The sequence below is a fragment of the Martes martes genome, assembly GCF_963455335.1.
Source record: "Martes martes genome assembly, chromosome: 2".
NCBI lineage: Eukaryota > Metazoa > Chordata > Mammalia > Carnivora > Mustelidae > Martes > Martes martes.
The window spans coordinates 142615003-142628772 of record NC_137889.1 but is presented as its reverse complement, the minus strand read 5'-3'; the positions used below and the strand labels follow the sequence as shown (position 1 = coordinate 142628772).

Here is a 13770-nt window from a genome sequence, read left to right as displayed (position 1 = left end):
GAAAAAATGTCCGAGTCATAATTTGGGTGAGGGAGGCTATTGGGACCTGTCTGCCTTGGAAAACAGTGTGCAAAGGAGTCTTTCAGGGGATTGGGCTGCAAGACTGGCGTGTAGGGGGCACGCGCTGCGGGGCAAGGCCAGGGAGAACGGGCTGGATGCGGGGGGCTGGGGGGAGGCCACAGGGCCGTGTCTCTGGCAGACTCAGGGCTCCCTGCCAGGGCCTACAGGACATTTAGGCACCCACAAAAATGTTTTAATTTCCTTCAGCCTCAGAAGAAGAAAAAAAATTTTTAGGTCAAGGAAATGTTTTGATATATAATATGAATATATTCTTTTTTATACCAGTGCAGTCATAAAATATAATTGTTCATATTTTTTTTATGGAGGAAGTAGCCCATGAAATCCTGAAATGCCTCAGGCCCCCCGAAGTCATCTCGCTCCCCAGATGGCTAAGAGGGGTGGATTCCAGAAATGGGGACTGGATTTCATTGTTGGTCTCTCCTACTGGCTTTCTCGAGAAGATAAATTAGTCTTTGCAGAGCTCAGATGGGCCCCAAGTGGCTTCTCTCCAAGCTGGTATCTGGCCCACCAGCCCCCTGCTTTCCTGAGAGACCGGCCTTTGGGAGTGAGCGGCCTGTCTGGGCTCCTTAAAGCCCTGGGACCTCTTCAAGGGCTGCTGTGGCCAGCCTCTCGGCCTCCCAACTGGAGGCAGCCAAGGGCTCCCATCCCACCACCTGCCTTTCCTTTGTTCTGGGCCCCTCTGCTCTGATGTGTCGGCACCATTTGTGAAGAGAAATTCTTGGAAGTGGTGAACATATGGTTCTCGGGCTGGGGCTGGCGGGGAGGAGGGGCAGGGCGTCGGGGCCCAGGGGAGGGAATTTCTGTTTTAAAAAAACGGGACCGGCAGTTTCCACCTCCTGCGGGAGATGCCCCGGCACTTTCTGTGTTTGAGAGAGGAGGCACGCATGTGACTGTGTTTCCAGTGACCTTTTCCGGCCACAACCAACTCTGAAAAATGCCAGCTCGGCCCGGTAGACGGGCAAGAGCATTGTTCCAAACAGCTAGGAATGGGTGAATGGATGAATGAATAAGGATCTTGCAATTTCACTAATAATTTTCCTGACGGTGACTTAGGAGGGAGTGACAGGTGGGATGAAGGCCGATCAGGTGGCTGGAAATGGAAAGTAAGTAGTATTTTCAAAGCTCTGCCGGGGCGGGAATATCTACCAAGACCCATCTATTAACTTACACATTATCCTTTAAACAGCTTGGATGTAAAATGCCATTTTCCACAGAGGGGTAACGTTCTCCATTTATTTTCTGCTGACTGATTTTGATTTATAGGAGTCCTTTCAAAGCTTACCTCTCAACTCCCTTTTTTTAAACATTCGGTTTGGCGCCCATGAAGGGGGCCTGATTGATGGAGGGCTGGGCTCTCACCTGCTTGCTGTGCTGGTACACATGGCTAGGGTGGAGGGGGTACACAGCTTTTCGGAGCCCAGCTGCCCCTGGGAACCTCCCCTGTTCCTTTCTCCCATCTGGGCCAGTGGGAAGGGCACCGGACTGTGGAGTCAGGCAGGGCAGGCCCCCCATGGAGACCACAGCCCTGCCACTTACCCGCTGTGTCCCCTGCAGTGGGCTGAGCCTCTGTGTTCTCATCTGGAGAATGGGTATGTGCCTGGATCAGTGTCCTTGGGCTGCCATAAGGCATTGCCACCCACTGCGTGATTAAATAGCAGAAGTTTGTCACCTCCCAGCTCTGGAGGCTGGAGGTCCGGGGCAAGGTGTAGGCAGGTCAATTTCCTCCAAGGGCCCAGAGGGAGAAGCGTTCCCAGCTCTCTCCCCCAGCGTCTAGTGGCTTCAGTCATTCCTTCGCTGTGGACAGACATCTTCCCTCTGTGTGTGTCTGTGCCCAGATGTCCCCTTTTTGTGAGGACACTAGTCATATTGGATTAGATTAATTATTGGATTAGATTAATTCCTCTATTTCCAGAGAAGGTCACACTCCCAGGTTGCAGGGGTTAGGACCATTTGGGGGGACGTGATCTGACCTGGTCTCCGAGGTCTGGGGAAGACATCTCACGCAGCACCCCCCCACCCCAAACTGCTTCTCTACCTGTCCTACCTGGGCACTAGAGACAGAGGACAGTCATTGCCCTGCCCACAGGAGGCTGCCATCTCCAGGAGGAAAGAACAGGACATCCTGATGAGGTCTGCTTGTGGGAGACCCAGAGCGTTGGCCTCCTGGGGCGGCCGCGGCAAAGCACCCCAGGCTGGGGATGGAAGTGCAGGGTTTGCTCTCTGCCTGCTCTGGGGCCGGGACTCCCGGATCGGGGTCTCAGGCAGGGCTGGTTCTGCTCCAGGCCTCTTGCCTGGCTTCTGGGAGTTTGCTGGTGATCCTTGGCGTTCTCAGACTTGGAGATGCGTCACCCCCATCTCTGCATCTATCTTCGAGTGTCTGCCTCCCTGAGGACTGTCTCTCCTTTTCTTCGTAAGGACACTTGTCACTGGATTTAGGCCACTCCAGGACGATCTCATCTTGAGATTTCTTTTTAAAGATTTTATTTATTTATTTGAGAGAGAGAGAGAGTGAGCGAGCGCACAAGTAAGGGGAGCAGCAGGCAGAGGGAGAGGCACATGCACCGCTGAGCAGGAGGCCTGACTCGGGGCTCAATCCCGGGACCATGGGATCATGACCTGAGACGAAGGCAGATGCTTCACCGCGAAGCCACCCAGGCACCCCCTGATCTCGAACTTTTTAATTATATCCTAAATGTCCCTTACCCATATCAGGTCACATTCAGAGGTTCCAAGTGGACATACTTTGGGGGACTATGTTTGGCTCACTATATCCAAGACCCAAATGGGGCACCAGCCTCAACTGGAGGTGGGCTGAAGGTTCTGGAAGTCTTCCCAGACAGCTGTGCCTGACAGAGTCCCTCTAGAAGTGCAAATGTGCCCGATGAGGAGGGCCAGGGGAGGCCAAGGCCTCCTGAGGGGACCTGAGCTGAGTGGAGGGAGACGGGGTGGGGTGGGGGAAGAACATAGGGGGACTGGGTGGGGCCTGTTCATGGCAGGCCCGTCCCTCCTGCCTGATCAGAGCGTCCTGTCCTCACCCATGTTCTGTCCTTCCTTCTCCAAACCCTGCCGACTGTGGCCCCAGAGGCAAGGATGGCTCCCTGCCTGCCCCCTCCCCCCACTCCAGATGCACCCGGGGGTCAGGGGTTGGTTCAGTCCGTTTGCGCAGTGGCCTGAGACCTTACGAATAAATCCTTCTTCCTATGGCTTTTGGGTTGGACGAGGGCTCTCCGAGGGGTGGTGACAGACGGCCAGGACGCAGTCTGAAATTAGAACTGTAAAACATCTGTGCGAAGCCTGATGCAAGGCCTCGTGGGGACGTTGCCGGTCACCGTGAGCTCCTGGCAGGGGAGGGGCTACTGTGGATCCGCCAAGGCCACGGACAGCCCCCTGCTGACCCACCATATCGGAGACAGCTTCAGACACATCTGGAGGCCACAGTGGGGATGGGAGTCTGGCTTCAGGGGATGCATGATTTGCTGCTGCCTGTCCCCAAGCTGTTCTGCTAAATGGGGTGCATGGGGGTGGGGGGGGAATGGGGCTTGGGTGACACATCTCTGTGGACGTCTGTATTTCAGCTGCCCCGGATGACAAGGGTCCCACCAGTGTGGGCACTGCAGGGACTGGGAGAATGTCCCTGAAACTACCCTGTGGACACAGTATCTTACTGGCCTCTCCCAGGAAGAAAGGGCCGTGTGGGCAGGGTCATGGGTTCAAGGCCGTGGCTCATGTGAAATGTTCTTTCTTACCTTTGTCCTCTTTCAGTTCCTACACCCCTACCTGTTTCTGGTCCCCATGTGCTGGGAATACCCCAGGCAGGGCCTCCCGGTCATGTGGAGGGAGCCCACCGTGTGTGTGACGGGTCTGGGTCTCAGTCCACAGGGCTGTCTGGGGAGTGGGCCTGAGTGTGGCTGCAGGCCTAGCCTTGTCTCCGGGACTCTCTGCGAGGTTTGTCTGAGGTCCCCGAGGGGTGGGGGGGTCGGGGGAGGGGTGAGGCTTTTCTTTGTTTTCTATTCTTTGTATCTGGGTGAACTGCCTCTCAAATTTCTCTTTCTTATGATAACATTTTTTTTTTTTTTAAAGTAGCAGCAAGGAGTCACAGAGATAGTGTGGACAGCTGGGTGTGACCTCCCCACCATGTGGCCATACCCACAGGATCCTGGCGCAGAGCTCCGTGCGGAGAACGTTCCATTTGGGCTGAAGCTGGCATTCTTGTCTGGGACGCCCCATGTCTGCCTTGTTGGGCTGCATCCTTTATGAATGTTCTCCTTCCTTCTTCCTGGAAGGGACAGGTTCGATCACCCTCCCACTCCAGACCCTTGTGAGAGACCCCCTGCCATCTCCCCAGGCCACCAGAGCGCTGTCCTGGGAACCCCTCATTGTCTTATCAAGAGCCTCTGCAGCGAGGGGCCTTTCTAGAGTGGACTCACACCTTCTGCTTTTCCAGAGAGTGCTAGACAGGACCCTCCCAGACCTTCCCAGACCTTCCCAGACCCTTCCCTGCTCCCGGGGTGGCAGCCTCTCCCTCTTGCCTTTCCCAGGCATGGTGGGAGGCAGAGAGGAGGTCGTATGGACACCACAAGCGAGAAGGAGTCAGGCGCCACTCTGGACTCACCGGGCAGCCCTGGACCTCTGTTTCTACACCTGGGTGGCTATAGGGCCCTTTAGCCCAAATGGAACTTTCTCTGTCTGGGAGTCAGGGGGTGGGGGGCTGCATCAGGGAGAGGGCTCTGTCAAGTGGTAGAAGCTAGGCACTCTGCTCCGTGGAAGATTCTGTTGGAGGGAGATGCCTCATGCTAGCAACGGCTTAGCAAGTAGGCCCACTTGGGAGTGAGAACCTCAGGGAGCTCCTGGGGCCTGGGGGATCTCACCAGCTGAGAGAATCATGGAGACTTCATGAAGTAGACGGAGAGGGGGTGAGGCTCCTGGGGTGGGTGGCAGGCGTGGCTGAGAGCTAGCCAACGGCCTGAGCCAGCAGCCCTTTGTGTCTATAGGGAGACGGTGGGCTTGACCAAGGTTTGGTCCTCGGAGAATCAGCATGTGCCACACGGCTTTCTGAGCCCAGTCATTCCCTGTCTTTCCCCAGGGGGTCTTGGGTAGAGAGAAACAGGATTCCTCTCCCTGGTAGATAAATGCAGAAGCAGCTCCCTTAAATGGATCAGATTGCTTCATCGAGGAGGGCTCTTGGGTTGGAAGTGTGCAGAGCTGAGTCCTGCTGTCTTCCTGGGGTACGGGGTATGGGCCAACCCTGCCTGCTGGTTGCGGGGAAGACGTGCATGGTGGGTCCACGGGAAGCCCCTCCTCTCTCATTTAGGCTGGGGAGAGCTCCACAGAAAAAGCCATGGTCTTGGCCTCAGACCAGCCTGACTCCAGCTCTGCTGTCTCTCGTGCACACCCTTGGGGTCACCCCCCACCCCGTCCACACCTCCACTTCTAATCCAGGCGGTGGAAATGATGGTGCCGATCTGCGGGGCTGTTGGGAGACATAAAGGATGGGAATGTGTGTCCCCTCTCTTGTGCTGCGTCGTATCTGTGAGCAGTGGGACAGGGCCCCTGTGCTTGCCCGGGGCAGGGTCTGACACCCTTCCCCCGCCGGGGCTCACAGCCAGGTCTGGTCAGGGTGACCCTGCCTGAGTGCATTGTCACCTGGCCCAGTACCTTCCGTGTCCCTTCACAGCCCAGCCACCCCCCAGCTCAGGATCGGGTTTCTCAAATGGCTTTGCTGGGAGAGAGAGAAAACGGACATTTATGGAGTGCCGACTGTATGTGTTCATTAGGGTCTAGTCTTCACCCTTCCATGGGTGCCAGTCCCCCGGCATAAAAATGAGCATCCTAATCAGGTTTTGAGGACAGGAGGGAGACTCCTCAATGTGAGGCCTGGGGAACATCAGCCTTAGCTACCAGGGTGACAGCATGCCGGGGTATGTGTGTGTGTGACCCCAGTACGTGCACACGTGCCTGAGCTGTGAACACACAGTAGGTGACTCAGCCCAGGACTCAGTGTCAGCAACCATAACGGGTCTCCGGTGAGAACCTACCCTCCTTCCCATGTCTCCTCCGTCACCTAAGAGTAGGTTTGCTCCCGTCCAGCCCCGATCCCGTCCAACCCTGATCCTGTCAGTTTTTCAGTTGAGATAACATTTGAGTGACCTAAAATTCACCATTTTAACTCTTTCTAAGTGGGCCATGATCTGGTGGTTTTTACATCTCCTGTGTGTTAGCAGTTAACGGTGGTCTGTTCACTGAATAGGTGTTCTGGAGGCCCGTCCGTGCCATCCACAGGCCTTCCTTCCTCCTCCCTATGGCTGCGAGGTGCTCCCGAGGTGGCTGGGCTGCGGGCCATCTATCCCCGCCCGTTTCCAGTCTCTCCTGATTACGGTGTTGCAGAAAATGACTTTGGACATCCATCATTCCATACGCACAAGGACATCTGCAGAGTAGCGCCCTGGGGAGGGGCGGGGGGCATTGCCAGGCCACGGTGTCCACGGGCTGTGGTTTTGTGAGCTGTGAGGTGTTGGTTTAACCGTGAGTGTGTCTTACACACCCACCGGCAGCCTGTCGAAGGTGCTGGCCTCTTGCGGCTCCTTTGTGAGCCGGCTTTCTCTGTCCTGGACCAGCGTCCTTCTGAGTACAGGTAGAGGGTGACACCAGGGCCCACGGGCCTCACATGAAGGCCAGCCGGCAAGCTGCCATCTCACACATGCCCTGGCCCGGGCTGGAGGCCCCAGCCCCAGGGAGCCTCCGGGAGGGACTGCTGGCATTGGGAGGCCATCCTGATGTCTGTCACCTTCCACCCTCCCTGCCAGCTATAGATCAGCCTCTTCCACCAGCATGGGCTGCTGGGGCTAATGAAAGCAGTTGCCACCGTCTGCCACAAGAGGCGCCCTCCTGCTGGGGCCCAGGAGCACCCCCCCTCCCCAAAGCTCATTTTAGGGAACAGGTTGTGAGGTGCTGGGCCTGGATCAGGCCTCCACAAAGGCACCCCCAGGAGGGCGTCTTAGCTCACAGCTCAGGACAGAAAGCATCCCTTTGTGTGTGCGAGGATCCCCAGGTGTGGGTGGCCTTTGACCCTTTCTGTGCGGCAACGTGTGTTTACAGACCGCAGAACACACCTTGGTATGCTCTCCTGGACATCCTGGAAGCCTGAGTGTGGAGGGAAGGTCCTCATCCGTGGGCCCAGGGGACCTGGCTGCTCCTTCTCTGTGGCTCCCCCTGCTGGCCATAGTGAGCGATGAGACTGTTGAATGAACACTCGAAGTCACCGTAACACATCTTACTCTCTGCCTTCTTTTTTGACCTCCCTTTTCTCAACACTGGATGCCTCATTTATTCTTTGTGTTCCCACATCAAATGCTAGCTGTATGATCTAGGGGCTATTGTTTTATGTCTCTGTTCTCAGTGCATTCATCTGTGTAATGGGCACAGTCGTTGCATGGGGGAAGACACTAGCCTCCTTCCCATCCTCAGCATCTCTCTTGTGGGGCTCAGTGCACCATGGGGCAGAGAGCCAAGGTGGGCTTCTGCAGGTGTCCCTGGTCTGGACCCCTCCCCTGTCTGGGCTTCTGATGGGGGTGAGCAGATGGGGACTCAGGCCCTTTTTTGTGTACAGAGATATGTCAGTGTGGTTTCTTAAACATTAAGGTTAAAACACAGATTCTGAGCCAGCAGGTTGGGGGTGGGGCTCCATTCGGGTTCTGCATTTCTGGGAGCTCTGGGGAAGTGTGCATGCCTGGGCACAGACCCCACTGTGAGCAGCGAGGACCTCGCCTGACACGGGCCGGCCCTGTCCCAATTGGTGGGGGAGGGGTAGGGACAGGGGAAGACACATCAGTGTGCAGGGGGCCCTTCTGGGCCCTGAATTTTCCTTTTCTGATGGGAAGTCCGTTCTCGGAGTTCACAGTTGAGCCTGAATCCTCGCTGCTACATGAGTGCGTGTGTGTGTGTCTATGCGCAATGGGCTTATTGATGGACAGCTGAACTGAGCCAGAGTATCTGATACTTTTCTTGGATTATTCTTGAGCCCATAGAAGGCACAGGGCTCAGTGATCCGCCCGCACAAAGGGCTTGCATCTCCACTCAAGACTGCACAGCCAAATGAGGCCTGGCTGTGTGCTGGCCATGGGCAGGGGCCCCGTGTTTCACAGGAGGCCGCAGCAGGGCTCCTGGTCAGTGCTGCTGTGGGAGCTCCCTCCCCAGGATACAGAAACAACTGATGTGGACATGTGCCCGTGACCATGCAGGGAGAGGGGGCCTGGGCCCCAGGATACCTGTGCTCTGATTTCTGGCGGAAGTCCGTGTGGTTGGATGTCACTCTCCCAGCAGCCTTGTGACGCCCTACTGAGTCCGCTCCCCTGCGCAGCTAAGGAAACTGAGGCTCGGAGGGCCAGGCTTGTCCCTGTGCACCGCACCCTCCTCGTTTGTTGGATTCCGTTGGAGACGTGGGTGCAGCCATGCCTGGGGCACCTGACGAAGGTGAACGCTGTTTGCAGGTGGAGATGCTCCTTATTGTGCCATTGGGCTCTGCAGCCCTGGGCCTCGGCGCTCCCTACCGTGAGCCAGCCTCCTCTCCAACTGGCAGATCTGCTCAGGCTCCTTACGGGTCCCCTGCTGGCGGGCAACTCTGCTGGTTCCTCCAGCTGCAGGGCTATTTCTGGAAGCCCCTTGCAGGGGCTCTGAGGGACAGACCTGCTGCCTTGTTTCTAAGTGCATTGTATAGGCTCCTTGAAGAGCCTGAGGAGTGAAGGGCATGTCGCTGGGGGTCATGGGGTCAGTGACTCACCATCTGGGTCTGGAATTGGCCTCACGACCTGCAGAAAGTCTCTGCATGAGTTAGGGTTTCTTTTCCTTCTTGGGGAGAGAGCCCTGGGCTGCCGCTCAGTGTAGGAGCAGGCTGGCGAGGCCCATGGCTCCCGCCTGTGGAAGCTATTCCTGGGCCCTGGATGGGGCTTTTGGGGGACCAGGCCTGCCTCTGCTGAGCACACTTCCGTCCTCTGAATCTGTTTCTCCATTTCCAAAGGCAGGCATTGGATGAAGCCATCCCAGGTCCCCCTGGGCTGTGGTGTTCAATCTGATGCTTCCTACAGCCTCCCACCTGGGCCCATCCTGCTGCTTCCCTGACCAGGAGATGAGATCCAGCAGGCTTGGGTAGAATGGGATGTCCGTAGACTCTCTCTCTCCAGCTCTACGAGGGGCTGGAGGGGGATTCAGACTGGGGAACCTCAGGCCCGGCTATGCTATTCCCAGGGTCCAATGCATAGTGAAAACATAGGGCTCTTTGTTCAAACATTTTTAAGAATTTCAAGATGGGGACAGCAGAGCATTAAACCAAGCGGGAGCCCTGGGGGGCTGCTCGGGTCGCACACCGCTGGTCCTGGCTGCCTGGGACACTCCGGTTGGGGACACCTCATGTATGCTGTTCCTGGGAAGGGGGTGGGCTCCCCCTAGCAGGATTCTTGAGATCCCTCCCCTGAGGGCTGGAAGGCATCACTGTGGACAAGCGGGGGCCTCAAGAAAGGGGCGAGTTCTGGACCCTCGGGTGGTGTTTGCTGGTGTCAGAAGGAGATGGATGGGCTCTGGAGGGAGCCCCCGACAGCAGGGGTTAGTGGGGTCAGCTGGGGTTGGCTGTGGCCTCGGCCTGACAGATTCTGTCTCCACCCTGGATCAGCTTCTAGAAAAGGATATTCATTCATTCATTCATTCATTCATTCATTCAATGAAAACTGGTGAACTCTTGCTCTATGCTAGGCTCTGTGAATTCAGGTGGAATGAAATAGATCATGTCCTCCCTGCCCCCGATGGAATCCACAGCCCAGCAGCCTCAAGGACAAGCAGGCCTGGGAAGTCCACAGAGCCTGGCTTCTCTTCCTGGGGTCATAGGTTGGCTGGACCCAGGGGACGGGACATCTGTCAGGAGCAGCACCCCTGCCATGATCCCGTGACGCCTCTTGGGCCTGGGGGATTGGCAGTGCGGGGAGGAGACATAGGGGTGACCTGGGACCCGAGGGGCCTGCCCTCCCCCTGCAGGGGCTGTTCTCTAATCCTGGTCTCCTCCTTGGGCGTTCCTGGCTGTCTGGAAGGAGTCACGGAGGCCAGTGGTGGGCTCTGGCCACCTCAGGGATGGGAGGAGACCATTGGCCACAGCTGGGAGCTAGAAGCCCCAACTCCTGTTCCAGAGTTTTCTCCCACCAGATCAAAGCACCCAGAGCTGCGGGGATAGGCCAGCCACTGGAAAATAGTTCCAGGATATTTCATTTCCAAAGCTGTTCATGGAGGAACCCCCGCCCCCCCATCCCCCAAGGGCAGGCCATACTTTTTAGTTTTTTGTAATGACTTTCAAATAGTAACGAAAACACGGGGCCCTTGTTCAAACCCTTGTGAGAATTTCAGGATGGTATCCGCGTACAGTTGGCAGAGATCCAGCCTCACCCCGAGTGCAGAGGACACACCGTCTGGGCTTCCAGGCTGGCCCAGGTGCTCAATGGCTGTGCGCACAGGGCTTACCCTCCCTCTGCTTTGGCTCCTTCATCAGTCGGTGGGGATGATGAGGGGCCCGTGGGTCCCGGGTGGAAACAGGCCTTAGTCATGTTAGCAGGAGGCATGCCCAGTGCTGGGACCCGAGGCAAGACACAGTCCCCTCCCCCAAAGGGCTCATGATCATGTGGTGGGAACTGGCCCCTGGGAGGGTGCCGGAGGGGAAAGCGCAGTGTTTGGGAAGTGTGGGGGGCACTGAACCAGGGGAGGGGTCCAGGAGCCTTCTGGGAGGTGCTGTCACTTAGACTGAGGTCTGAGAGTCCTGTAGGAATTACCCAAGGAATTCGGAGTGGTGGTGGGAAGAGGATCCAGAAGGCCCGGTAGGGTTGGTACTGGGAATATGAAGGGGCTGGGCCTAAGTGGAGAGCCCCACCCAGAAGGGGGTGGGAGGGGCACTAGCCCTGCCTAGAAAGGGACCCCAGAGCAGGACTCAGCCTGCAGAAGGGCTGAAGTGCCATGTTAGGGGGTGAGCTCCCCGCCCCTCCAAGTGTGTGGGCGAGGCTGAAATGGCTGGGGCTTGATAAGGATGTTGGCTTGAGGATTTCACCCTGGAGGGGCTGCATTAAACAGACTTTGAGGTCCCTTCCAGCTGTCACACTCCAGCTCCTCGATATCCCCTCTGGGGACAGCGAGACTATGAAATATAAATCAATAGGTTAAAAATACGCTTGTCTCCTGCATGTCCAGGCCCTGTCACTCTGCCTGTCTCCCTCGGTCTTCAGAGGATTCCTGCTCGGCTCGGGCAGCCTGAGAGCCTGGCAGGAGAAAATCGCTTTGTTCCCGAGCAAGGCAGGGCTGATCGTGTCTCTGTGGATGGGGCCTCGAGTTGGTTTTTGATCATTGTTGCCTCTAGGATGCACACTATCCCGTCTCGGCTGGCGTTCCCTCCTCATGCCTTCCCTGCTTTCATCACTGGGGAGAGGACGATCAGGCAGACCATGTCGGGGGGCAGCTGTGCCCCCAAACCCGAGAGCTGAGGAGGTCGTGCTGCCGGCAGGAAACCAAACTCAGGGATGGCCGGTGTGGTGACCCCAGATTAGCTGGGGTAATGGCTCTGCCGGGGGGTGGGTGTTCCCCAGTTACCTCCTGAGGTTCCCATGGCAACGGGAGTGTTAGGAGCAGCTAATAGGGACTGACAGCGAGTGAAATGAAATTTGATGTATGGGAAAATGCATCGGCCAGTGAAATAATTGGGGAGAAGGCACTTTTTCCCGCCGGGCAAGGCCAGTCCTCACTTCCTTTCTGTTGTTCTGTGAGAACTTTCTGGTGCTCTTAGACGCAGGTGTTTTCATCAGCACGAACAGTCGCCTTTTCTCAGGGGCGTGAAATGGCACAGGCTCTGTCACACGGGGCCCAGTGTGTGTGTGATGAGCTGTTCTGCATCCCTCGCATGAGTGTGTGTGTCCTCGACTGTGTGCGGCCCACCACCGGCCCGCTCGGCTGTTCTCTGGCCTTGCACAGCCCGTCGCTGGCTCTGCCATCAGCCAGCGCTCGGCGGGGGGTGGGGTGGGGTGGGGTGGGGGAGGGGGGTAACCACAGCCTGCTGTTCTGGGGCCTCCTCTTGTCCTGGGTGCAGCCCTGGTGGGCATTCTTGGCTGATCTCCAAGTCCCCATCTTTGGAACCCTTGTCAGATGCGTTCTGTGCCCAGCCTGGGCCACCACCTCAGTGTCCCTTTGGCCCCAGTTTGAGAAGGTCCAAGGCTGGGTCTGAATGTTTCCTGGCAGCTACGGGGTGGACCTCGCAGGACTGGGATGTTCCAAAGGTCACTGTGAAGAGCGGGATGAGGTTTCAGAGCCTAGACTCAAGGTGCTCTGCTGCAGGGTGGCTGGAGCCCCCTAGAGAGCCTGCCAGGAGGGTCCAGGCAACTGATGTTCAACACAACACCCCAAATCCTGGGCGGTGGGGGGGGTGTCGTCTTATCCCTCTTCATTCAGAACCGTGAAACCCACTGATTTCTCTCTGTTGCCACCACAGGTGATCTTGATCCTGACGAAGTATTACCATGCAGACATGGGGAAGGTTCTGGAAAGTTCTCTGTGGCGGTAAGTCACCCCTCCTTATGTACCTGCACGTCTCCCCGGGCTGAGGGCCGAGACCCCCCCATGCCCAGCAAGAGCAGCCCTGTGAGTTGATGGTCTCCCAACTTTCCTTTTGGCTGCACAATGCACGTAGGGGACACGGAAGGCTATTGAGGGTGTCCCCCGTGGGCCCACACAGCCCTGGAAAAGAGACAGCCCTATAGAAAGTGTCTTCGCTGGCTTTTCTTTCTGTGTGTCCTCCCCCCGCTTCCTTTACTCCTCCCCGGGGAGGACGGTTTGCATCGTGAATTCAGGTCAGTGCGCAAATGCCCTCTGCCCGTGCCCTAGACTTCAGATGTGGCTCTCAGAGTCCACCAAATACGCAATTCCCCTCATTGTTCAGACGTGTTTCTTTCTCTCTGGCTTAGCTGAAGAGCTTGGTGAATAAATGGGGAGGGGGGCTCTCTTTCTACGTGAGATGTGAATTCAGCCCAAGCATGTCAAGCAGCCATTCTGATGTTTTAAACGAGGTGGGAGAGAAGGAGGTTTTGAGAAATCATGTCGGTTACTCTTGTCTTCGATGTTTATACCCGCTCACCCAGGCAGCGGGGAGGGAGGCTCCCAGCGTCTTGCGCTGTCCTTGCAAAGCTTTTCTCGGGCAAGGATCCTGTTTCCTGTGAGCGCAGATCGTTGCTCCCATGTTCCCTGGGTGTTGAGCCGTTTTGGTTTTCAAGATGTGTTTCTCAAGGAACAATTAATTCATTTTGCTATTTGAAATCCATGAACAACACCCAGATCTGCTATCAGGAATCCTGTGTGTGTATGTGTGTGTGTGTGTGTGTCGGGGTGGAAGGGCCTCGGGCTGATTTATTTTTTGGTTTTTGGCTTTGCTCCTAGGGCGGGAGTGTGATGGTTGATTCCGTGATGGTTGATTGTGAGGCTTTGGGAAGGTGTTGAAATGGCACCTCGAGCTGGGTCCTTTCCCTGTTGTATGAAGATGGTGTTGCCTGGGGGCCAGCTGGTGTGGTCACTGGCGGTCCTGATGGCGCCGGGTCTGGGGAGTAAGCCGCACATGCTGCCCTGAGTTTTTCTTACCCTTCTTGTGGCAGCCCTTTGAGGGTTTATGCTCTGGGACTGGTTTCA

At 56.7% G+C, this 13770-nt stretch overlaps 1 protein-coding gene across 1 annotated transcript in view; it reads left to right on the top strand.

Annotated features, from left to right (window-relative positions):
• SORCS2 (sortilin related VPS10 domain containing receptor 2) overlaps positions 1-13770 on the top strand; it is a gene marked incomplete at both ends in the record, with an annotated part of 422366 nt that overhangs the window by 156176 nt on the left and 252420 nt on the right. The window contains one exon of the mRNA XM_080797075.1: positions 12584-12651. Within this exon, the coding sequence (XP_080653201.1) occupies positions 12584-12651 (68 nt within the window). The remainder of the gene's footprint in view (positions 1-12583; positions 12652-13770) is intronic.